This window comes from Numenius arquata, chromosome 17, assembly GCF_964106895.1.
Source record: "Numenius arquata chromosome 17, bNumArq3.hap1.1, whole genome shotgun sequence".
Classification (NCBI taxonomy): Eukaryota; Metazoa; Chordata; class Aves; order Charadriiformes; family Scolopacidae; genus Numenius; species Numenius arquata.
In genome coordinates, this window is record NC_133592.1 from 13217032 (window position 1) to 13243823 (window position 26792).

General features: G+C 47.9%; 1 protein-coding gene across 1 annotated transcript in view; it reads right to left on the reverse strand.

The window, feature by feature from the left end:
- Positions 1–26792, reverse strand: part of MAP2K4 (mitogen-activated protein kinase kinase 4) — a 98826-nt gene that overhangs the window by 25147 nt on the left and 46887 nt on the right. The window contains exons 3-5 of the mRNA XM_074160007.1: positions 23135–23309; positions 13063–13182; positions 2837–2956 (exon numbers count right to left, since the gene is read on the reverse strand). Of these exons, the coding sequence (XP_074016108.1) occupies positions 2837–2956; positions 13063–13182; positions 23135–23309 (415 nt within the window). The remainder of the gene's footprint in view (positions 1–2836; positions 2957–13062; positions 13183–23134; positions 23310–26792) is intronic.

A 26792-nucleotide genomic window follows, 5' to 3' on the forward strand; every position in this document is an offset into this window, starting at 1 on the left:
AGAGACACTAAGGGAGCCTGATTTCACAGGATGATTTTAAAAAGCCCTGAAAATTCACCATTTCAATTCATTTTGCTTCCGCTGAAAATATCATTGGAACCTATGGCCAAAAGACTGCCTTGAAGATGATGGTGAGAGGGTGTTCGTGCTGTGCTGCAAAGCGCCCTGAAGCTGTGCCACAGTAAGGATGAAGTCTGGCACCGAGGAACAACTCCCAAGAGATGAGGCTCACCCAGCCCCACGTTCAAGCGTTTAGGTAATTAAAAGCTCTGGCAGGTTCTGGGGCAGCAGAAGGTCTGTCTCCTCCTTGCCGCCCACCTTGCTCCTCCAGTGCAGGTCTCTGCTTTGGCAGCAGAAGCTGTTAGGTCTCTGAACAACAAACCACCAACTGATTCTCAGGCAGGTCTGCAAAGGAATGAGACCGGATGGCCTCCTCACATCTGAGCTCCAGCAAGAGAAATCCTGTTGGACACAGTGACTGAATGTTGGGTTAAATCCCAGCCGACCCTGCCAGAAGCTTCTGTCCCAACCCTCACGTGGGTAAAGCAGAAGCTCACAGCTCTAACCTGGGGTAAAAGAGCTCTAAGATGAAATGAAGGGTGGCTGAGGGAGCTGTGAGCTGCAGCACATACCCCACCTGCACAGGATGGGGCTACCAGGGCGGTGCACACATAGACCTTCTGGACCTGGATGCCCTCAAGGTCTAAGATACTCAGGCCATGTTCTCATACCAGAGTTATTAAATGTCATTCCTCATTTGTTTTCTAGGAAAAGTGGGTGGAAACGAACTCCAGACCACAAGATCTAGTCAGAACTTGTCTCGGCTCCCAAAGCCAGCCGGTGCAGAGGACCTCCCTCAGGAGCTTCTGGGGCTGGGCTGCCTTCAGGTGCAATGTGAAGGAAGGAGAGCAGCCCACGACTTCCCACACCACATGTCTGGGCTTTACAGATCTGTTGTGGGTATCGGGTATGGAAAATCTGAGATTACTCAGGCCATCCATCCCTCACTCCCAGGTCAGAAACAACCAACGTGGCCACTTCCCTGGCTAGGAGTTAAAGCTTTGGTCCACTTTCACAGAGTGCTGCCTGCACAGAGTAAGCACAGAAACTTCCTTTGAGAGTTCCAAAACTCATGTCAAGTCCCTGTCCAAGAAATTTTCATCGGGAAAACATCTTGCAAGGTCTGTCCGAGCCGAAATGGGCCAGCGTGTCTCTAACACCCTGAAAACCCTAAAAGGAACTCCTTCTCTTCCCCCCACAGAACTACATATAACTCCAAGCAGTGTACTCCAGAAGGACATACCTTCAACTCATCCCTTGTCTATGTCTCAAGTCTTGCTTTGGACAGTAATACACTGAGTTGGTTGGTGGTAAGATGATGCATCCCACGGGCTGCAGAACAGCCATCAGCAGCCTTTGATTGGATTTTCAGTCTTGGCCATAAACATCTAAACACGTGACAGCGCAGGAGAGGTCAAGGCAGCCTGTTGGCTGTAAGAAGTGGCAGCAGGCCCAGATAGGCTCAACATTTCATAAAGATGCCCCTAAGAAGAGCGAAGATGGTTTTCTCCCAAGATCAGACACTGAGCAGAATTTGCCCATATCCTTTAAGAGGTTACGGTTTGCGACTTGCTGAGCAGCTTCCCCTCTCTCTGAGGGCTCAGGACCAGCTCACCGCGGCACTCACATACTGAAGGCAATGCAGAGGCAGTTTCCCCATCTCTCACCAACATGGCACGGCTCCAGTGTTCGCTCACGTTTTCCCCTGTTACTCCAGAACGCTGCTTCACTTCTGCAGCCTCTCATCTTTCAGCAGCTTTGCTGAAACAATTCATTTGGCAAGGCCTTGACTTCTCATTGGGCCAGGACTTCCAGGTTAAGTCAAGAAAACATCAACCAGGTTCTCCACCTGTTGAAAACCCACTTGTATTTTTCAGAGCCTTCGCACAAGGCCACCAGAGGCCTCTCTGGACTGGACTGGCAGGGCACCCCTGCAGAAATCTAATGGACTTGACAGATTTTCACGGGCAGCAGCAGGACTTTGGGATACCTTCCAAGACACGTTCCTCAACAGCCCAAACCAAAATGTTTGTTTTGCAGGGCCAAAACATGCCCTTGTGTTTAGACAACTAAGAGTTCATTTTGGCACAGCCAAGGGTAATTTTACAGGGCTCCTAAAAGGGAGGCAGTGGGGTCTGTAGCAGGGCTGCACTCAGATACCCTGGGTGAGCTTCATCTCACTTCACTTCACTACCTGAGGCACCACGAGATGGAAACTCAGCTCCCGCACAGAGGCACCGAACTCTCCCCACGGACTCCAGAGAGAGGGCCCACAACTTACTGAGACTAGACCCTTGTTCTTTAATGGTTTGATGGCATGTCCTCGCTATAAATGCCCAATCCCTTCTTCCCTTCACAAACAAGTCAACGAACAAGGGGAGGGGAGACAACTGATCTATCTTAGGCACCTTCCTTGGGATGAGGCGACCTGTGCCCAGCTTCCACTGATGCCACCACCAGCACACATGAAGCTATCCCTGAGGAGGGGCTGGTGTCTATGCTGCAGCACCAATGCTCAAGCAGACAGAGCAGGAAGCTGGTCCTGGGGTGTCTTTATGAACTGATTACAAACCCCAGGACCTGCTTTTCCATCATGCAATATGCTATGGGAAAGTCAGACTATACTCAAGGATCATTAAAACCGTGGTGCAGGAGAATTAGCAGTTCTGCTGCAGGCAGATCAACCAGATTTCTCACATGTGAGGGGAAGAGATCTGAATTTTTCACATTAACTTCAAAAACATACAAATAAAAAAAGGTTTAACAAAATACTCACAGCTAAAGTGATTTTGCCTAAGATTTCTTCTGGAATAACATCATCTAATACACTATATACATATTTGTAAAACTTATCAAACGAGGTAGACATGAGCTCCATACAGATCCAACAGTCACCCTGGAAAGAGAAAAGAATTTGTGTTACTGCCAGGCTAAAACAAGAAACAAATATCCAGAGCACGTAAAGAGATCCTCTGAACCCAGTAACACAAGTGAATGGCAACGTGCATGGGACAGGAAGGATGGAATTGATCTTGATTCATTTTAGCAATTGAGGACTCACCCCTACACGTACCTCCCCCCAGCTCCGTTCACCTGCAGAGGAATCCGGCCCACCAGCTCAGACCTGACATTGCATTTTAGATGCCTGAACCTAGATGAATCCAAGTCTCAGAAACTACCTGGCTCTCCAGAAGGCTGAAGGCACAGTGAGACATGAGCATGCACAGCAAGGCTAAAAAAATCCCTTGCCGTTTATGACAACCCTGCAGAGGACAGAGGACATTTCACACCACATTCAGAAATATCTAAGCAAGAGAAAATGAAAAAAATGTCAAGTATATGGAAAGTTTTGTTGATTTCCATCTTGTAATTAAGCTATTTAAATGCAGAAGATTATAAAACATTCTAGTATCTGTGTTAAACCAAGCTAAGCTCAGCTATCCTAGAAGAATAACACATCTTTTTATCAAATTCTCTCCTGAGATCTGTAAATCTACCTGCTCGCAATGGATTTGCTGCAGATGAGAAACAGATCCCTACCAAGAGGACCTACAAAAGGACTTCATCTTTTGTTTTAGCATGTGTTTAGCATATGGTGATGAACACCTTAGCCGTGGATTGATCTTAAGTTGTTTCGATTTTTTTGAACATTCTACAATCAGAAGGCTTTGTGTGAGCTGTATCTGCAGGCTCTCATGCACTTCAGGCAACTCTTCAATGCCAGACAGACTGAAATACAAGAACTAGACCTGTCCTCACCAGAAACGATGTACTCGCACCCATCGTTGACACGCTGTACACACTGAGCTTTAAAACTGCATTAGCTGGCAAAAGCTCTGTGCAGAATGGAGTGGGTTAGTCTGGTTGTCCCATCCTGACCACACAGCACCTAAACCACTGGTGCAAGAGCAGCAGCTGGAGGTGCCCTGGGCTGCCGGGGCGGCTCAGAGCACAGGGCGCCTCTCGGTTACCAATAAACTGCATGTTCTTGGGATAGAGGAGAAACTTCCCCAAGAGGTTATCCTACAGAAGATAGACAGACAAAACGCAAACCAACCAAACTCTATATTAATACTTGGGAATGAAATGAGAAAAAAACCCTGGGGTAGGGACAGGCTGGAGGAGTGGGAAAGTGAGGGCTCCCGTTCTGCACACCCAAGTCATTTCTATTTCAAACAAGCTCCCGGTGCTCCCGAGAGCCAGCAGCGGGTCTCAAGTTAATTTAGACGATTAAAAAACTTGAAGAGCCCCAGGTTTTAAGGCTAAAAAGAGCTTTTCTCACTACTCAGAATGACCTCCTGCGAAACACAAGCCGAGGCACTGCATCTGCCAAGATGCCCCCAGTAGCGGGAGAGAAAAGGTGCTGTCGCACACCGCACGCCGGCATCAGCAGAGGCTGCGGGGCCACCCAGCGTGGTCTGGGGCTGTCACGCACCCGCAGGGCTGCTTCAGCCACACACACAGCACACGGTCAGCAAGTGTCCCAGGTGCCACCAGCGTCACGGGTGCTGCTGCTTCAGTGACAGCGAATCCATCAGCGCCTCCTGCCAAAGGAGGGATGCTGCCCCCAAGAGCCTCTCCCTTCCCAGAGGAGGGGATCAGCTTTCCTGGGAAAGGCTGAGCCACCGGTGGGCTGGCTGGGGAGGGCGACTGTGAGTTCCGAGCCACAGGCAGCCCCATTTTGCACTGCTCATTTGGTACCAGGCTTCTTACACCAGCACACGGTAGAGTGGGAGGTAACGTCCATCCACCCAAGCGAAAGGGCTACTACAAGCCTGAGCCCAGAAAACATGGATTTCATCCAAAGCAAAGCAGGAGGGACTGATGGAAAAGGTGCTGTGCAGGACACAGAAGCAGAGACACCACCGCGAAAGAGGCAAGGCAGCGCAACGGGCAGAGGACACGACTGGCATTTCAGCAGACATGGAGAAAGGTGAGTTCAAGCTGCTGGAGAACAAAAGGGTGGCTACGGGTGAATTTGGCTGAGGACCTGCTCAGATTTACACTGCAGAGATGACATTAGGCAGCACGTGCAGAGAATTTCCCTTTTCAGCGCTGGTCACAAATGCAAAGCGCAGCTGAGGCACTGAGAGTGGCTGAGGGGAAGCAGTGTGGATCCAGCGCTAGTGACGGCACAAACCCAGTGACCTGGAGCCACCCAGAGCCTCTGCAGTGACAGCTAACGTGGACTTGTTCTACTGGCTGCAGCACCAAAACACCACTTCTGTTCTGACCAGCTTCAAGTAAGAAACCATTCCTGTGCTATATTCCTGTGTCACTGTGCTGAGACTGCTGGGGACAGGACTGGTACAGGAATACCAGAACGCTGTGACCCCTGACAGCCCATCTCCAGTCACACCAGTACTGTGAATGTCTCCAGTCACCCGGTCACAACGGCTGGTGTTTGGACAGCAAAAGCAAGCTCAAGTGAAACGACAGAATCACAGAATGATACGGGGTTGGAAGGGACCTCTGGGGCTCACCCAGTCCAACCCCCTGCCAGAGCAGGTCCCACAGGAACGTGTCCAGGCAGGGTTTGAATGTCTCCAGAGAAGGAGACCCCACCACCTCTCTGGGCAGCCTGTTCCAGGGCTCTGCCACCCTCACAGGAAAGAAGTTCCTCCTCATGTTTAGGTGGAACTTCTTGTATTCAAGGAGTTCAACAGGCAACCTGATTAGAGCTTCACAACACTGTGCACCTGCGGGGCTCGATGTACGTGCTACTGCATGCTCAAACAAGTACAATAAAGCGTTATCCAGTGTTAATTTAAGCATTAAAAAAACCTACGCATGATTCAGAAGCGCCAGGAACGACTTGAGTTTACTTGGTCTCCTGAAGTATATGCCGTATAGAAATCCTGGATGTGGCCGTTTATTGATCTGGTAACATAAAAATCTGCCCGATCAACTTAAATTCATGTCAGCAAGCGACATGAAAAAAGTCAGACTTTTTCAACCGTGCAGCTTCATGAAGCCTGGTGGCAACATTCAGAACTTTGCAGGTTCTTGTCTCCTTCTGGGACCTGAAAGGACTTATCTTGTTGGGAAAGCTGATGAATTTTACCGAGAACAAAAAGGAAGACTGACAGGGATGACTGGGTGCCAGTCACCCAGCCCCTTTCTGACCAAATACAAAAAAAGCGGTGATGTGCACGGGGAAGTTCTGCTTCATCGTGAATTGTGAGGACAGAATGATCTTAATGAAAGTTTCTCTTTAATTTACGCTCTTAGGTCAGGTTGATTTCCAATTATAAAATTATGGAAGAAGCATTTTAATTTTCTCCTCCCTTTAGAGCTATTCATCCAAAGAATATATTTCAGTCCTTACCGGTATTAAATTGCCTAACGCGCATCTTGTAGGCGTTCCAAAAAATGTCCAGGAACACGCTGCACGTTCCATTCAAAACACCCTGCCCGGCTGCAGGACACACAAAATCTGCTTCACCAGCAATGAGAATGCTGAGTCCTGAGTTCCCAGTTGACAAGCGAGCATGTCACAAAGATGCCACCCAGCTGGAACACAGCTTGGCAGAAAAAGGACCTAGGCGTCTCGGTGGACACCAAGTTGACCATGAGTCACCAAAGCGCCCCTGCTGCGAAGGCGGCTAACGGTGCCCTGGGCTGCCTCAGGCAACACATCGCCGGCAGGTCAGGGGAGGGGATCCGTCCCCTCGACTCAGTGCTGGTGAGGCCACACCTGGCGTGCTGTGTCCAGTCCTGGGCTCCCCAGTACCAGAGAGACATGGTCATACCAGAGAGACTCCAGCACAGAGCCACTAAGATGACTGAGGGACTGGAGCATCTCTGGTGTGAGGAAAGGCTGGGAGAGCCAGGACTCTTCGGCCTGGAGAAGAGAAAGCTCGGGGGGATCTTACCAATGTATGTAAATATCTGAGGAGAGGGTGCAGAGAGGACAAAGCCAGGCTCTTTTCAGTGGTGCCCAGTGACAGGACTGGGGGCAGTGGGCACCAGCTGAAGCACAGGAGGTTCCTTCTGAATATCAGGAAAGACTTTTTCACTGTGAAGGTGTGCTGGTTTGGACTGGCATAGAATTAATTTTCTTCACAGTCGCTAGTATGGGCCTGCATTTTGTATTTGTGCTGAAAACGGTGTTGATAACACAGGGATGTTTTAGTTCCTGCTGCGCTTACACAATGTCAAGGTCTTTTCTGCTTCTTACACCACCCCACCAGTGAGCAGGCTGGGGGTGCACAACAAGTCGGGAGAGGACACAGCTGGGACAGCTGACTCCAAGTGACCAAAGGGACAAGAGGAAACGGCCTCAAGTTGTTCCAGGGGAGGTTTAGGATGGATACTAGGAAAAATTTTACACTGAAAGGGTTGTCAAACATTGGAAGAAGGTGCTCAGGGCAGTGGTGGAGTCGCCATCCCTGGACGTATTTAAAAGTCGGGCAGACGTGGTGCTGAGGGACATGGGTTAGTGGTGGAGTTGGCAGTGTTGGGTTGATGGTTGGACTCGATGATCTGAAAGGTCCCTTCCAACCCAGAGAATTCTATGAACATTCCAGACCATGCAATGTCATGCTCAGCACAAAGCTGGGGGGAGTTGGCCAGGGGGTGGCAGTCACTGCTCAGCAGGTGATGAGGACCTGCATTGGGCATCACTTGTTTTGTATATTCTTTGATTGTTATTATTATTTTCCATTCCTTTTCTGTCCTACTAAACTGTCTTTATCTCAACCCACGAGTTTTACCTTTTTTCCCCAATTCTCTCCCCCATCCCACTTGGGGAGGGAGTGAACAGTGCTGTGGTGTTCACTCACTCCCTGCTGGGCTAAACCACAACAGAAGGCACCTGAGCACTGGCACAGGTTGCCCAGGGAGGCTGCAGAGTCTCCATCCTTGGAGATATTAAAAAAACCTATTTGGACATGGTCCTGGGCAAGTGGCCCTAGGTGGCCCTGCCTGAGCATGGGAGTTGGACATGGTGAACTCCAGAGGTCCCTTCCAACCTCAACCATTCTGTGATACCTACACTGAAGGTTTCAGATCAGTGCACTGCAGGGAGTGGCCAACTTTTTATGCAAGTTGCATCGACACCTGTGAGAATGAAGAATGTCATCACCCTTGCATAACCTTACGTGACACTGGACACTCTTCCTATGGACTGGGCACTGATCATGGGGACAGATACCTTGAGTAAAGCCAAGACAGCCAAAGACTTCCACAGAAATAGGGTTTTGTGCATCAATAGCAAGGAGAGCAAACATTTTCTATCAACTGACCAAGGACATGTCCACAATTCACACTAACGTCAGCCTGTGCTACTGACACATCCATACCCATATACCAGCTCTTCTCTCCTACCAGCAGAAGCTCCCCACAGGCTAATTCACCTGGCTTCCCAGGCAGGCTTTGAAACTTGCTATGATTTTTTCATTGAATAATTTTATCAGCTATTGAATTTGTTTGTTTAAACTTGGCTGGGCTACACTCGCATTGTGTAGGAGTCACTGCTCAGATCCCAAGTCAAACAAGGCTTTTTTTCCTCTTCTCCTCTTGAGAAGAAAAGTCACAGGATCAGTTACTTTGAAAAAGCAATTAGTGTGGTCATAACCAACCAAATGTTCCCGGCCTTACAGGTACTGTCTCAAACGAGATTAGCTGTAAAGCTTTCAGCAGAGGCTGTGGCTGCCCCATCTCTGGAAGGGTTCAAGGCCAGGCTGGACGGGGCTTTGGGCAACCTGGTCTGGTGGGAGGTGTCCCTGCCCAGGGCAGAGTGTTGGACTCGATGATCTTAAAAGGTCCCTTCCAACCTAAGCCATTCTACAATTCAATGATTTTATGATTCATCAGCTGCTGAATCCCTTCTATAACCCCTGGTATAACTACCCCTTCTGCACTTTCCTCCAGGCCTTTCTCTTTCTGATTCTCTTAATTCTCCAGCCTTTACTAGATGCATGTCAGTCTGTGGACATGAAAATAATTTCAACTGCCACACACCACAATATCAGTGCTCAGGGATTCCTTCTGTTATTAAAAAAAAAAAGGGTTATTTTTTTTTTTACCTAGGATTGTTGGAGAACCAAGTAATAGAGCTCAACAGCTGCTCTAGCATATGAAGGATGCTGTAATATCACGGGGAGGTTTAACACAGTGACATGAAGGTCATGGCTTCATCAACGGGAGCAGGTGTGAGCAGATGCTGTTCCATGGAGGACCTGACCCCAGCAGATGCGCTTATCTGGCATCAGAGCAATGAAGCCCCTTACTCCATGCAAAGGCTGAAATGCCACCTTCTACTTTTTCAGCTTTGTTGCTGTTTCATTCAACAAGCAATTTAATCTCATCTGATGGGTACCGATAAACTCAAGCAACGTCCTGTTCCCAGCAATCAGCTTGTAGTTTTTGCATGGTTACACATTACGTTACACAAAGACATACATAATAACAGAAGGATGTCCCATATGATTAAATAACAAGACGCAAATAATGTGTGCTATGATGCTGGCTTCTAAGGGACAGGCAGGACCAGTTCCCAGAGAAGACCTTGCCTATCAGAAGATGCTTGCTGAGCAACTGAGACAGAATACAACTCAGGAAAAGTATTTGTGTAGTCTTTTTTGCCCTTCCAAATCAAACTTTTCATAGTCATGGAGGCTGCAACAGTAACTTGTCTGTTTGCAGTTACTTCCTAACTGCAAGCTGGGATACTCGTCTGTCTTCAAAATAAATCCTTGAGCAGTTCTGTCCAATTTGATTCAGTTCTCCCACTCTCCAAGCTGTCAGGATCCAGGAGCTTAGCTCTGGTTCTCCCCATCGACAGCTCACCCTTCCAGAGGCACATGCCTTTCCCTGCGCCACTCCTGAGCCCGCTGTCGTCTTCACGCCCATCACCTGACTGTGAGAGCTGCCTCCTCAGTGTGCCAGCTCCTCCAAAGAGGTTCAATTTGAAGTCTTTCACCTTTTAGAAGCAGGCAGAAGAAGACTTCATATCTGTAGCTCATCCATCCCTGGAGAATCTGAATCCTGGCTCAGAGCAAGTGGTCCCAAGAGGATCTGCCTTTTGGAACTTATTTCCTTACTTTTCATGTTGAAACGCTGGAACGAAGATCCCTGTTTACACATGTTTTGCTGTAGGACTTCCTGAGAGAAGTTCAGTCTTTAGTAATGTCCCATGTGCTCTTATACCCGAGGGATGGTGCAGCAGTGACCTGGATCATTCAGTTATTTGGGAACAGATCTGCTAAGTGGAGTGGGGCAGTGAGACAGGTTCAAACGTACTGGTGAAACTCTTTTATTCCTTTCTGTGCTTCTCTGCTGTCATAGCTTCCTAACTTTAAAAGATGTAATTAATATTAGAACATGAATTAATGTGACAAGACCGAATCCCTTATCCAAGCATACCAGCTCACCCTGTGTGCCTCTGAGGTACGTGACTTGGAAGGTCCCCTTGGTCATATGGGACCGAGGAGAGGGGAAGGCTGCTTTCATCTTAGAAGCAAATGCCACTGATGCTGAGGGTGGGTGGAAAAGGAAATTCCAGGGAACAACACGGTAGAACCCACAGTGACCTTACTGAAACCTATCCCAGATGGAGCACCCGAGGAGCTCTGCCTGGCTGCAGGAGGACAGGATTTTTGGACAAGACAAAGGGAGCAGCAGAAGCCAGGCTGACATTTGGATGCTGATCAAGGCAGGTTTTTGTACTGTGTACGTGTTTACACTTACATCCTGGGATTCGCCTGGAGCTGCAGAGAGGTGATGGGCTCAGACAGCTCTGAACACGTTGCTCATCAGGATCTGGCAAGATACTGTCTTGCCCAGAGACTTTTCCTCACAACACCTGACAGCCTTATCATTTGTATGTCAGCAAAGCTGGAAATTTTCAGCCAAGGCTGAGGCTCCACACTTGGTAGGAGCTTGTCCTGTGTGCACATGGACAACATCTCCTCGCCCAAAACGGCTTCATGTTTAAACAGATAACAAAAGCGGAGCATGGGAAAAGGAAGGATGATTATCCTTATTTTAGAGACCGATATTTAAAGCCAGAGGATCTGCCAAAATTACAGAGGCAGACTCTCTAGAAGCAGAAATTGAATATTCAGTCCCGGTTTTGAGCTTAAAACTACACCATTGACCTTCTTTCTCTAACACTTCCCAGTAAAGACCCAAAAGACTCTGCACCAGCTGCTATGCCCAATAATATGCAAAGACAACTCACGGCCAGTGGTTCTCTATTTCCCTTTTTCCCTGGAGTAGGTGTGCTGGATTTGTGCTGAAGTAGTGGGTAACAGGCAAAGGGACACCTCTGCCCCCCTACATCGTGCCAACTTCAACAGCGGGTCAACTGCAGGAGAGGAATAGTCCACCCCTGCAGAGGAGCTGCTGCTCTGGAGGACGGGGATGAGTAACCAGGTTTGGACATTCATCTTCTCCAAAACTCCTGTTCTTGCAAATGGACCAAACGCTTCCAACCCAGTGCTATATCCCTCTCCTTGTGCCTATACTAAACAGGCTCTGCTCAGCCTGAGGACTGGCCTCCAACCATAGTATAAGACTGTCCGGGCTGCATGGAGAAGACCAGTTCCCAACTGTTCTTACTGGTCATTTGGGGCTGGACAGCAACAGAAGTACCTGGGCAAGGAGACAGAAAGATACCTTCTGTGGCCCTGCAGCATAATGTCTACCTTAAATTACAGTAAGTAGATGCTAAAAGAGTTGCAAACAAGCAGTGATTAACATCACATTCCTAGTCATGAACAGGTAACGTATGTCGGGATTAACGGTGGTCAGCTGAGATCGCTCTCAACGCCCTAACTCCGCTCTTCGCTTGGAAGCGCTCATGGAAGCATCATGTTGAATAACCCCCCCCCAGGGCAAACGGTATCTACGTCCATAGAAGGGCCAAGCAAAATTGCAGCCTCTAGGCCAGCTATTGCAGATACTGCTCTTTTCAAGGGCAGTCATGCAATTCTGGTCTTTTCTCTCTAGAACTCGAAATATGCAGAGAACAGTAAGAAAGATGATCAAGGGTCTGAAAGGGGTTCTGTGTATGACACAGGCTGGCACTTAACAGGCTGGATAAGACATGACAGAGGGAGAATATGGCAACTGTCCATAAAATCCCCAGTGGCCTGGAGAGGGTGGATAAATCTTCAAATACAAAAACTAGGGGAACTATCAGGGCACCACTCAAACTAGCAGGATGAAAATTCAAAATGAATCAAGGTGATGGCCTTCAAACGAGAGGTGGACAACCAAGGGAAGTGCCTCTCAGGGAGCAACACAGATGCAAAAAAGGTACATGTATTCAAGGGCAAACCGAACACTTCCATGGAAAAGAAATCCAGCGAGAATCACTCAGCACAAAGACAGCATGTCCAGCTCAGAAGACACTCAGCTGCATACGACTGAAGGCTACGGCAAAGCATCACACACACTTCTGCAAGCAGGTCCTGGGGGCCACTGCCAGAGACAGAACACCCCATCAGGAGTTTTGGTCCGACCCAGCGTGGTTGCCCTTGTTTTCTTACGTATCTCGGGTAAAAACTACTTCAAGGCAGGCGTGTGTCAGTTGGGAGTCTGACACCGCCTGGCTACGGACACACACATATCAGACACCCTCACGGGGAGCTGCTGTCACAGCAACCACCTTCATGACAGGGACACAGGTCCTCCGCGGGGTCCCACCTCACAGCCACTGGCAGAAGCCACCTTTGGGTCCAAGCGCTGTGCTGCAGAGCTGTGCTCAGCTCAGGCAGCACACACGGACCTGGAGCTCACCAAGAGAGAAGAAAAGAAGGAGAGACTGAAATACACGGAGAGACATAACAAGGAATGGGAATAGTGTGTGTGTGCTCAGCAGCACCCTGGCATCTGGGTCTCCTGCTTAAATGCCTTTGATTAAAAGTGGAGAGCTAAGAAACCTAACATAAATTAACTTTCTCCTCCTTATTGCAAGTTGGAAACTGCAAAGAGAAAAAAAAAAAAAGTAAAAACCAAACTCTGCTATGAATGAAGCAAGTTTGGGGTGCCCACCTCTCTGAAGAGCGCGCCATAAAACTGAACAATATACGGGCAGTCACTGCTTCGCATTACTACATCAAGGTCCATCAGAAGCTGCTTCTGTTCTTTTTCATCCACTGTCGACCGAATTCTCTGAAAGAGGAAGAGTGGCAGAGACTTTATCACTTACATGCCATTACTGTATCCTCAGACCCGCCTCTGGAGAAACGCGCCAGGGACCCCAAACCCAGGGCTGAGCAGCCACTCCCCAAAGCATGCTCAAACACACTCTAGAGAATTAAGCTGTGTTCTCAAATACAAAGTATAACTGAAAACCCCTAAAGCCATTTAAATCAGACTATAAAATCCCCAGTCCTCTCACAAGCATCAACATTTTCAGATGAAATGTCAGAATGAAATTAAAGAGCAGAGATTTCATTGAAACTACAGCAAAACAATGTATTCAAGCTTTTAATTCAAAACAAATTCCCACACAGTTCTTAGCCAGGTTGGATGGGGCTCAAAGGCCGTTTTGAAATTTAACCGAGGAATGTTACATTTAAAATTTCTAAGACAAGCAGAGAAGACAAGAAGGCTCCTTCCCCCATGCCTCCAGCACGGCGAGAAGGGGCCATTACAGAACTGAGGAAACACATTGCTCTGGTAACGCCAGTGGTGGGCAACGGTCCCCTGAGCTCTTCTCGTAAAACTAACAATTCTTTACCTAATACTGGTCTAGGGAACATTAACGTTATATAGATAACGTTATAACGTTATATAGTTATAACTTATATATAGTTATATACTATATAGTTATAACGTTATATAGTTAACATTACAAGATATTTTATATGTGTATACATACACAATATACACACACTATATATATAGAAAAGCCTCATTTGGGCTTGAAAGAACAATGCAAGTTTGAAAATAGAAAACTGTACATGTTCAAACATGAAACTTGTTAAATGAAGGATGGAAAAGATCATCCACAGTTTCTCATGTGATTTTACAGACTTATTTAGCATCTTGCACTAATTAATGCATTCCCGGAATCACAGGGGAGGAAAATCGTGATCCTGAAGGTGTGGCTCATGTTGAAAAATCATTAAATAAAACAAGAAAAAACTATTTTGCAAGAAGTCCAAAGCAACAGAGGTAGCCTGGACCCTCCTCGAGGAGAAAAATCACTTGGTTATCCAAGAAAGAAAAACTGTTCAAGATTGTGGAAAAACTCTGCAAGATACCAGCACCCTCTCCCAGCAACACTGCCACCCTGAGAGCAGCTGCTGGTGGCATCAAGATCACACGCATTAGTGAGCACAGGGCTAAGGAAATGAAGGTACTTTCAAGGTTGGCCATTCAGATACGATCATCTGAGAAACACTGAATGATTATGTACCATAAGACATATTTTGTGATGACCCACACGAAATGAGGACAGTATCAACACTGTAATTTTCCTTACCTTTGGTGTATCCTCTTATTTTGGTATTTCACCACTCGTTCTTAAGGTTCTAGTAGCTCTAGTTTGGCTTAGACCAGTAATTTTCATGTTCGTATTGCCCTTTTCCCTCCCAGCGAATTCTAGAGTACTTGGGCAAACTGGCAAGAGCCTTGCCCAGACCACCCACATCTGTACCATCCCCACCCCGCCATGCCACTGAGCGGGTGGGATTCTGGAGTCACAAACAGAGCGAGAAGACAGCTCAAGGGACTAGTAATGAAACTAAAAAGCTTCACCTCTAGGTCACTGGTTCAGGTCTGTTTCACAGAAGTTCAGACACGTCACTGAAGAAAGCCTGATGAGTTTGATTATTTCTCTGTCTTGCATCTACACCATATAAAGCTCAACAACCCTCTGCTGAGGTATTGAAGGCCAAGCAGATTGAATGTCTCCTTCCAGGTGGCACACCATCAGCAATGGGAAATGACAATGCCATTGCTCTGACGTCCACAGAAGACAATGGATGCCAAATGGTGGGACCTACGAGGAATAGTTTAGTCTCTCACTGAGATGCTACCCACTCCTCTGAAAAGTTCACCTCTTTGGTGAGGAGCAATACCACAAGGAGCTTTTCTCCATATTGTAACTCATCTCCCTTCTGGGCCAACTCCTCATCTGACTCCAAAAAGCCTCTTTCCTGGTCATCCAGGAGTCTCCCCAGACCTCCTCGGCATTCCCTTCACATCTGCACAATCCCATCACAGGCATCCCCGCAGGGTGCTCCTCAACTCTGCAGCTCCCCCTGACAGCATCTCCTCCCACCTCTGATGCTGCCTTCTCTGCTGTTACTTCTCCAGCTCTGGAAAACACATGAAATATGCCTTGTATGGATGAGGTGATTTCAATCGGCAGCCCAGAACAACACTGAACCCAAAGATTCCTCCTTTTCCCAAACACAATCTCCCCAGGCAGAAAAAGAAAGGGCAGGAAGAGAAACCAGAGGATTGACAGTGGGTGGGCTACAGGGCAGAGCATCCAGGCAAATGCAGGGGCAAAAGGACACCTTGAGAAGCCACCATGGACTTCCCGACAAACACCACTTCAGGGAGTGAAGGCAAGGACAGATTGGGAGGTCCCATACAAGAGTGCTGGAGACTGGAGACTGGCAAATCCCAGATGAGGGGAAAACCACCTGGAGCAGCATGGAGCACAGCGCTGAGCTGGGGCCAGCCCAGGTTGACAAAGATGGCTTTGTTTAGCTGGAGTGCACCAGGGAGCCTGCTGCAGGCCAGTGCTCCCAATTCACCAGCAAAGGAATGAGCATCCACCAGCGAAACCAGGAAGAAACAGCAAAAGGTGACTGAAGTCACAAGCAGCCACCACGCAAACAGCACAGGAGCCAAAATGACAATCTGCTACCTAAATTCAAGGCAGAGTCCTGGACACTGCAGAGCTACGACAGACAGACTCTCCCAAGAACATGGGAGATGGCAGGGAAGGAAGACACAAGGTGAGGCAACAGCCTGAAGATACCACTTAAGACAGGGATGGACAGGTCTGACAGCTTCAGGTCTTACTTCTCTCAGCCCGGTCACTCTACTGCACGTAGTCACTGACAGGGCCAAACAAGCCACATATGGAAAAAGCGGTTTTTGTAGGCTTATGGAAAGTCTCTTTTTCGATAGTTCCTTGTTGGTCTCAAATTTCAACTGCATCAAATCCTCCAGGAGAAAATTCTCCAGCCCTTTCAACACAAACACAGGTTAGGACAAAGCCTTCCGATACCAGGAACAAGAGCTCTGAAAGCTATGCCCAGGGCAGCAGCAACAGCAAAAGGATAAGTTATGCTGTGGACTGGACCACTCTCAAACCTAAAATCAGACAGATCCCAGGAACCGGACTCAAAACCAGAAGAGACATCACCCAGCCCCAATACGCACATGAAAAGATTCAGGTGCAGTGGGTAGTGACCAGTTAAAAAAAAAAAAAAAAAAAGGAACGGAAAGAAAACAAAAAGAAAACAAAGCTATAAACACCAAACTGAAAAACCAACTCCTCGAGCTGCGAGACAGAGCAGTGCTGTCCTGCCTACAGGGCTCACGTGTGTCCTCGGCAGAAGGCACAGCAGTGTCACCGGAGGGCTGGTGCTCCCGGGGAACGCCAGGGACTGAGGACACCAAACCAGCAGCAAGAAGGGGGTCTGTCCACTTGCTGCTGATCACGAGAATATTTATCTACCCACCTGAAACACAGTTCCCACTGATAGAAGTACATCAGGTCTTCCACTGCTCACAACTGGTTTCCCACCTCTTACAGCATGGTTCTCGCTCTCTCTCACCATTTCCCTTTAGCCCCTGCTCATTCCCTCCTTCCCCAGTGATCCACCAGCAGGGCCTGGAGCACTGGTTTCCCCAGCTCTCCGCTAGCTGCCCAAATGGGTGACTGAAACAGAAAATTCTGCTCAATGAACCACATGGGGTCAACTTGGGAGAGGGTACCTAATTGTGTGAAGAATGGCTACAATGATTTGCAATAAAGCCAGCTTGCAAAAAGTCCCAAGACTTCTCTTCAGAAGTCATACAGGGAATCGGAAGGGCAAAGAAATTTGCCTCTTGACTGAGCTTAATAAGCTAATGCGTCATTTTGGTGGGTTTTTGTGGGCTATCAGGCATCCAGGTAAGGATGGAGAGATTACGGAGGTGTTAAATTTCTGCTCTCAGGGATATCTGACCCTTGGTAGCCTATTTAAGCTGCGAGGCTGCCAGCAGAGAAAATCTGTGAAAGCCAAAGACGTGAACATCTCTTTTAAAGCTCTGGATGGGAGAGTAAGCACTGACTACGAGGCAAAATCATGTGAAAGGTCCACTGTGCTCTGAACAAGAAATGGCTCCACTGGCTTCTCCGGTAAGAACAGGGATCTTCTATGGACACCTCATAGGCTTAACATCCTGCTGGACTTTATCTCTTAATGGTGCCTTGGGCAGCTCCTCCAATTAGCCAATTGATCTTGAAATTGCTTCTGATTTTCTTATGACAAGTTTAGAGTAGAAGTGGAAGACCACCTGTAATCTGGTCAAAATACTGCTAGACTAAAAGAGAGAACAAGAAACCAGCAACAATATCTGAGAAGATTAGTAGGAGCTGAAGACTGGGCTAGAAAATATTGCAGAGCGGGACTAAATCAGCTGGGCTGATTTCTATCATAGATACTGGAAGATACAGAAAATTCTGGTCTATGGCTGAGAATCACTACGTCCTCTGGGGTGGGGGAAAACCAAACACAAGGATCGTGGATAAAAATGCCCTCTCCTCAGCTGGCTGACGCTCCTGGGTGCGACTATTTCCAACAGAAAAACAATTCCATTAAAAAGTGGTGCAAGATGCTTCCACAGGGCCACGGCAAGAAGCCTGCAGATCAAACAAAGCACAAACCACTCTGCTTGTCTCTTGATGGTGTATTTTTCAGGCAGTTGCTCTGGCTGAAAATAAACTGGCAGAAGCTGGTAACAGTGGATCCCAAATGCCGGAGTCGCTCTCCGCCGCGGGGCAGGGGCTGCAGGAGAGGGCTCAGGAGGCCACTGCCGCCCCCGGGCTCCTGACCTGCACAGGCACCACCTAACAGAGTGGCTATTTTAAATATTTGCCTTTTTATTTTGTGAACTCTTTTTAAGTGTCTTTTTAAGTACCCTGGCTAATGAAGCCAGGTATTACATACACTATTTAAGTAAAAAGCAGAGCATCCCGCTCCAACAGGGAGAACGCTCCCCGGCTTTCATTCCGGTTTGGACTCCTTTTCATTTATGTATTTTTATACCAGTTTGGAAAACCCAAGTATGCCAAAGATCTTGTAAAGCACTTTTTTTTTTGTGTGAACTATCACCAGTGCCAGAGGGAAGCCTCAGGACAGAAAGAAACCCCCCAGCTGCTGGGTGAGCTTCCCAAGAAAACCATTTCACCCAAATAAAATGGGGCTTCTCTACGGTTCCTTTAATGTACCACAGACAGTCCCGTTCCTTGAATCTGTGGTACTCTCAAGAAACAAGATGCAGAACCCGCAGAGCAGCCGGGACACCACCACATGGTGATGCTGGAGGGCACAGACAAAAGGGGGCTGGAGAACTGCACACACGGTGGAGCCTCTGCGGTGAAACCGGGAACCTCAGCCACAGAGCAGATCTCGGGCAGGAGAAGGGCTCTCCACTGAGCAAAGAAGCCAGGGACATTCTGAACTGCCACGGACCGGGCAAAAACAGACTAAAGAGAAAACAAGAAACCAGAAGCGAAGTTGAAGGACTCAGGGTGGAACTGGAAGCTGGTCCAGGCAATACTGTAGAGAGCTGGTGCTGGTGCCGCAGGCAAACGCTGGCCAGGGCAGGGACTTTTTCAAGGAAAACAAGGAGCCCAGAAGAGAAACCTGTCAAGGAGACGAGGAGTTAATGTACAAACTGGCCTTACAATTGTGAATTTGCATAGCTGGCACTGGGCAAAACTGGGCTGTTCTCTTTCCCACCTGGAAGTGTCTTGACCTCATATAACAATAAACTCTCAAGAAAATGAATAGGGTTTTATTCAGCGAGAGGAAGACCACAATGTCAGTGACCCAGAACAAACAGGGACTTAGTATCTCTAGGAAGATCTAAGAGAGGAAGAGACCTAATGAACAAGAGGATTGTCTTTTCCTAAGATTTGGAAAACATAACACAACATTTTCCAGGGGCAAAAATGAGAAAAATTTGAATATAAATCCTCTGAGTTGGATTCCTCCTGCCTTTATCCTTTCCCCATCTTCCTCATGGCTCTAGGAAGAGCTGTCTATGGCAGGAAGGGTAAGTGATGCAAAAGCATCACACCAAAGACTACAACTGTCTGCCTCTGAAACCAGCAGCCACTGCAGCCTGTTCCAGAAGAGGCTTGTAATGTCTTTTTGTGATTTAAATTCATAGAGGCAGAGAATGACAAAGGCTGAGGGAGAGGAAGGAGCAGGACTGGGGACAGGAGCTCATCATCCCAGCCTCTCCCCAGTGATGCTCCGCCACCCAAAGCTTTACTGCAGTGGTTTCACACCAGCGACACGACCAGGCTCATTTTCCTTCTTCAGGCTCATTTTTCTCCTTTGCTGCCGACGCTGGAGCCCAGATGAGAGCTTTGAGTCACCCCGGGGCCTGGCAGCCCTGCTGCGAGCAGCCAGACCCTCATTGCAGGTGCCAGGGATGCTGCCGGGATGATGGCTGATGAGGCCAAATTGCATAGAACAGAAAAATGAAAGAAAATGGTGCCCCCCCCTGCAGATCTCAAGCTATTGGGTGGTATTTCAGCACTGGGGGATGATTTTGCTGCAGAGGTAAGGAACGCAGACAGGAGGAGCAGCAAAAGGGCCGTGCTTGGAGAGCTCCCGGTGCAGCGGGAGCTGGTGTGTTCTGCAGTGCTGGGGCCACACACACCCAGAGCGGAGAAATGGGGGGCTACACTGAACCCTACTTAAGGGAACCTTGTGCAAAGGCACAACAGGCTTGGAAAAGCCGGAGGAAGGAGCTGGAGACAGGATTTGAGGGTGCGCTCTGGCAGCTGCACCTGCATGTGCTGAGGCGAGCAGGAGGAGTACCCAGAGGCACCACAGCGTGGCAAGAGCTGGGATCAGCCAGGGGAGGCTCCGGCACCAGGAAAAGAGCAACATTTCCCCGGCTCTTCCCAGTCTCACCGCAGCACCCCTGTACAACACGAAGGGCTTGACTCTGCCCAGGGCTGCAAACAGGACCTGGTCCTTCCAGAAGCAGGGTAGGAAGACACCTGACTGCACAGGAAACTTGCAGCAGTGGGAGTCTGGGTGCTGGTGATGGATGGAGGAGCAGCTGCGGGAGGCCCCTGTACCAATTTTCTCTGCATCTAATTAGCAGCTTCTGTAGCCATCCCTGTGTTTCACTCATCAATACAGAAGAGCCAACAACTTTTGGCTTGTGTCCTCCATATAAAGCTGTTTCCTACTGCTGAATGTCTTTCCAAGGATGATGTCCCTGCTGCACTGATGTTGCTCTTGGGGAGGCACCAAAGGGGGACAGCAAATATTCCACCAAATAACCAGAGACACTGGATTCGCAATCCAGCTGGTTTCAGGGCAGCGCCCCTGATGCCCTGCACACAGCATGGTGTAACACCATGGAGCTGCGAGTAGGTGTCAATAAGATCATAGCAAAGACCTCAAATCACTAGACTGGCATGATTCTTCTCAAACCACCATCCCTCTTCTAAACCTTCTTAATCTCCTCTTACAGAAGGGCATTATGCTGAAGGAGAAGAAAACAAGTTAAATTCCTGCCTGTAGAGCAAAGAGAGACCACAGAAAGCAGCTGGTTTCCCTGAATGCAGGTGGGGAGCTGGGGCTCAAGAAGCTAGAAGGACACCACACAGGCTTGAAGGAGACAGAGAGAGCAGGAGGTGGACAGCCCCAAACACGGGTAGCCCATATGGCAGCTTTAGACAGAGCAGGAGCAGGGAGATTAATGCACAATCTCAATTGCCCCAAAAGCAACAGTAATCTGAGAAAGAAAAGGCTGAGTAGTTTGGGATGAACTAGTCACTGGTCCAAGCTCAGCCCTGTCCTGAAACCTCATCTCAAATAACTGCACCATCCATAGCTGCTGCTGCCTCGGAGACCTCACTGTTTCACTCCCAGGTCTTCCTTCGCTCAATTTCATGCTTTATGCCCACTGGGACAAACAGCCCCTTGCTACTAACATTTTAGAAATTATGTGGTTGCCCAGACCCTCCAACCTTCTTTCTCCTGCAGGCCTAGCTGTGCCCACCCAAGGGGAGTGGGCTCAGAGAAAAGAAGGTGGCACCATCCCAGCTCACAACTTTGACATTTCAAAGTTTAGCTACTGTAAACCTACCAGGTTTTATTTGTTTAAAAGTAAGCCCCCGACCCCAGATTCCCCCTGGGGCTCAGACCACCTCTCTTCCCTTGGGAAAGCCCGCTCAACATGCTGTGCAATGTCATCTCCAACTGTGTGCTTCAAGAGCACAACATCAGTGCCTTCTGACTCCCGGAGAGGAGCTGGACCTGCATCACAGACCCTCGACGCTGACAAGATTATCCTACGATGCTGAACAACCCCTGTGGAAACGCAGTAAGGGAATTGCCTTGTTGCAAATGCAACAAGGGAATTTCTGTGCCAGCGGACGCGTCTCCTCCTCCATGACCTCAGCTCATCCAACAAAGTGCTCTTCTTGGCACAGCCGTACCCACTGCTGAGCTTCAGAGAACAAAGCCACTCAGCTATAGGTGTGCCCTTTTCTTACCCATGGCTATCATGATTATTGGAGCAAAACTACAGTTACCCGGGTCACACACCCCGGGTTTGAGAAGCTGGGTGCCCAGGCATCATTTCACTACATCAGCAGTTTTCAACCTGTCATCTGCAAACTCCATCTACAAGTTCCACCAAAGGCAACTAAGAGAATCAAGCCTTTAGCTACGGGCAGCCTCTACTGCAGACCTTTAGGGATTCAAGAACAGGTTAAGACACCACTGCATGGTGATCCAAAACACTCAAAGACCTGGCCAGTGACCCTGCTGCTGTGAAGAAGTCAATAGTTACTGGAGAAAATCAAAGCATGGTGGTTACTCCAGCAACCTGACACACTAGAGACAAGTATGAATTATATTCACAGCAGCTAGAGGTGGGGCTGAGACATGTCTGCCTGGCATGTGAGACCAGCAGGAGTGAATGCTTCCAGATCAGATCAGGGAATGTTCCAAAGACGACAGAGAGAGCTGGAAATGAGAGCAACAGAGACTCCTACATGGCTCAGTTCTACTCTTTCACAAGAGCCATGGGAGCACTTACAGTTGATATCATCAATGGATTTCAGAGACTCATGCCATTAGCTACCAGCCACAGCAAGCAGAGGAAAGGCCAAGGGAGAGAGAGTGGCTGCTGCCCACTTCACCCAGCTCCATGGACAAGCAGCTCCTCACAGATGCCCCACGAGCAGCACCGCTGTGGCAAGACAAAGATTGCTCCATATTGCCCAGCTGGGAAAGGAGGTTGCATATTGTTTCTGGTTTTAAGGTGATTTTGCGGGTAGCATAAGAGAAAATGGACAGTCCAGAAAACTGCTACGCTCTCCATCTCCAGAGCAGGTCCGGCATGGTAAGCACAAAGCAAAGACACTCCATCGCACAATAAGCAAGATCAAAACACTCCCTAGATGTCCATTCCTGCTTCTCCTGGTGAGGCTACACCATGGCACACACTTACATAAAGAGCAAATTTTAAGTCACTACCTTATTTCACAGAAGACACGAAGAAGCTATTAGATGTCAGCTCACGCCTACCACCAACCTAGGCTGTATCTGAACCAGTGACCCAGAGGTGAGAGGCCCATGCCCCATTATCAGTCTCCAGAGACGTGCGACCCCCTCAAAACAGTAGGTGCCTGATAGGCATGTTCAAAGGGCACGAGCAATTATGAGAGCTTCACAAATCACTTGACAATAGGCCCATTATACAACGCATTTTCAGCAAATAGCAGCCTTTACACTGGAAATAAACAAAAAAGAGCAGTAGATGGGTGCTAGATGGAAGAACATTAATTCTCCATCACATTTCATCCCTAATGGACTGAAGTACAAATGTAAGTATGGGCATCACCTACTTTAACTGCCATAATTTGCCCACTTGGTTTGTGGACCATTTTGTTGACAGAACCATAAGCGCCTCGTCCAATTTCTCCAAGGTCTTTCAAGTCCTCTGCTGTAAAATCCCAATGTTGTTCAGGGGAAATCTTCAATTTTCCTGATGATTCAATGCTGTGTGTTCTCAGTCTCTCTCTGTCAAAAATATTGGGAAGCAATTTTTCCACATTTTAAATAGTCTGTAAATTTCTCTTTTCAGCACTTGATTAAACATTAGAAGAGAGGGGTTCACAAAGGCTACAGCAACAATCTAACTCCACGAAGGATTTTGGTTGGGGTGGGGTGCAGGGGTGAGGGACAATGTTAAATCAAAAATGACATACACTTGCCCACAGCTTCAATTAAGGGTTTCTCCAGCTGCGGCATAAAATTCAATGTGTCTCATATAGTAGAGTCATTCTAATCACTTATTTACACAGTTCTTTCTACTTTGCATAAAATACATGAGGCTTCAAGCAGGATCCGGTAACATGCAGAACCAACAGTCCAAAGTGCTCGCCCCAGCCCCATGTCCTGAAAGCTTCTGCTGCTCTACACCACCACGGGCCCAGCAACTGTCTCCCTGCAGCTGGATCTCCGTGCAACACGGGCAAGATCTTCTGGGGGAATCAAGGGGACCTTAGAAAGAGTTTGCTCTTAATGGAAAACTGCAATTAATTTAAAAAACAAAAAACATTTTAGGTAATCATTTCATTTATTCAAAAACAAATAAAGGGCCAATAATTTGTATTTATAAAAAACAAGACAAGTTTTTTGTGACATATGAAAAGAAACTGACTGTTCAAGTGTGTCTTTACCAAGCACTTAAATTAATGTTCTCGGCCAAACACTGCTCCTACTGCTCCAAATCCCACCAGGATTTGCCCGGGTAAGGAGCAGACCGAGAACAGTTCAACGGCTGTTTTAAGGTGCCCACAACTACTCGTTCAAATGCAGCAATGCTATCACTGAATTAGTAGGAAATGCGAAAGTATTTTCAACACTTCTTAAAATGCTGTGCAAATTTTCAGCTTTTCATTAATTAATTAGCTGACTGATTCACACTTCTTGGGTTGTAAAGTAAGTCGAAAGCCTGAGCTTCCCACTTTCAAGTAGCATTAGCGGCATTAAGGACAGTCCCACAGCAGGGCGCACCCACCTCACACAGATATTAAAGCCCACGCGTAGTTGTGACCACCTTGTGTACGAGGGAGATTCTGTCAAACTCATCCCTTGGACTCTGATCACTTCTCTTGGGCACCTGATCTGGGTCCCCACAAAGGAGCAGAGCACACATGAGGTATCCAACCGAATCCTTAATTCTCATCGAGTTCATCAGCCAGAGGAACACACAGGTCACGGCCGATTCCACACTGATAAACCCAACCGTTTGTCACCAGCAGCTGCAGACACCATCCCGTTGGGCACAACGCTAGGCCCAACCATGAGCTCCACCGGGTTTTATTTGGAACCCAGGTTTTGTGAGGGCAATGAGGCCAGGTCCAAAGGTCAATTGACTGGAGCAGCTATGGTTCAGATGGCTCCATCTGCTGCCTTCCACCTTCTCTGCAATGCTTTGGTTTAGCACCTTCTGGGCTTTGAGCAGTTGCATGTGCTGAGCCTGGCTGAACACCTCCTCTCCCCACGTCTGTGCCCCTGCTGGCCCTGGGCTTCCTTGCTCTCCAACCTCCCTACATTGAAGTTTTTAATCTGCCACTCCCCGCAGTGCCCCCCCGCTGCCCTTAGGAGCAATTTGGAACTCCAACACGGCTCCAACACGGCACAGATGTGACGGACACCGCAGCCCACGGAGGCAGAGGTGGCACCCCTTCGTTAGCATTATTTACGTATCTCCTAATAAAACACTGCATTGAGTGGAGTTCTCCGTGGGATTTGCTTTCTAAAAAGCAAGGAATGAAAATAAGGCAGTAAAATGACTGAAAAAAAAAATAAAAGAGAAGAAAAAAAAGAAAAGAAACGTGACCTCCAGAGTGGGCAGCTGCCGTTGCAGGCAGCTTGCGCTGGAAGCTGCACGAATCGCTATCGCGCTGCTCAACCACCCCATTTTGTCAGCCCCATAAAAACAGCTCTTTTGATGGAAGAAGGTGGGTGACAAGTGTCATGCTGAGGAGGCACTTTCCTGCCTTCCCCCTGCCAGCTGCGGGCAGGAAGAAGCACGACCATCGAGAGCTGTATCTTCTTCAAAAAGGCAGGAAGAAAAAGGCAGAGAGCTGTTACCAGGAGGGTGAAGTGTGAGATTTGACTGTCTGAGCAAACCCTTTCAATCTCTTATTTAAAAAAAAAAAAAAAAAAAAAAAATCAGATTGAAGTTCTCATAAGAGTTAAAAAACTTAAATGTTGACGTGGTTTATTCAAATAAAGCGATTAAACCCATCTCCACTCTTCTCTCTGTTTTTCTGCCCAGGAAACTTTGCATTTCTTACCCTATATCAGAAGAGAAGGCAAATTTGAATTCATTATTTCCTTGTTACACAAGAAGCCTGTCTCTCCCCAGCTGTAGCATGAAAGCAGATCTGTGCCATTGTTCCCACAGCTGCGGGACGGGCGGCCGGAGCAGACGGGAAGAAGATGGGAGCCAGGAAATTCCCCCTCCGCGGGTCCGCACTGAGCACCCAGGGGTTGGGATGGAGATGTACCATCACCATCCACAAAACCTCACCTGCCGGAGCTCGGCTTATTTTCCATTATGCATTTATCATGCCATCTGCCTTGTGCTGCAGTCACGGTTCCTGCTTATCTTTTTTCAAATACCCAGGGAAATGGTCAAATAACCAAATGACAAGTTTGACAGTGTGGCAGACACTTTTATATAGATTTTGCTATTTAGCTAATTTGTCACATGGAAACAAATGCAGTTTTCCTTTAAGCAGCATAGCCTTTCTTAAGAGTGGGTAACTGGAACACGATGACTACTTTTAGCATCAAAAAACTATACTTTTATTTCAGGAATATTTCAGTGCAAATCAAAATCCCAAGGGATTCCCATGCCAAGAAAGCAGCTCAAAAAATGCAAATGTAGAACACAGACTCTCTGCATTGATATCAAATAGGAATTTTCTGATGCAAAACTGAGTGAGGCAATAAGAACAAGTAAATAATCAATGCAGTGCATCTATTACCAGATTTGCACTGCTGCAGATACACGAGGACATAAATCCACAGGGTAGACATGCCCGGAAAATACCAGAAACCCTGCCTAAACCCTGCCCTGCCTCCTCGTGCACTGGAGCTTGCTTCAGCCAACAGAAGGGTAACCACACAGAACAGCGTCTAATGAAGGTGAAAAGTAATTAATGCCCCGTCCCTGCTTCTCCAACCGATCAGGTTTCAGTCCCTGCGTTCGGTGCCCGTCAGAGTTCGCAGAGATGTGGTCAGGCATACGCCTCCTCTTGCCGTTTCAGTTTTAAGCTGTGCAATCCAAATCTCTCTAAGGCTGGGAATGTTGGGCAAAAATAGCCGTCTCCTCTCCAAATGATCAGGATGTCTACAATGGACTTGTGGGGCATAAGGTAGGATTTAAAAAATAAAATCAACAGCTAATGAGGGCGAGATACTCCTCAAACAGTTAAAAGCAGGATTTTCAACTGCACCTTATGGACTATACTCCTGTTGACTCGT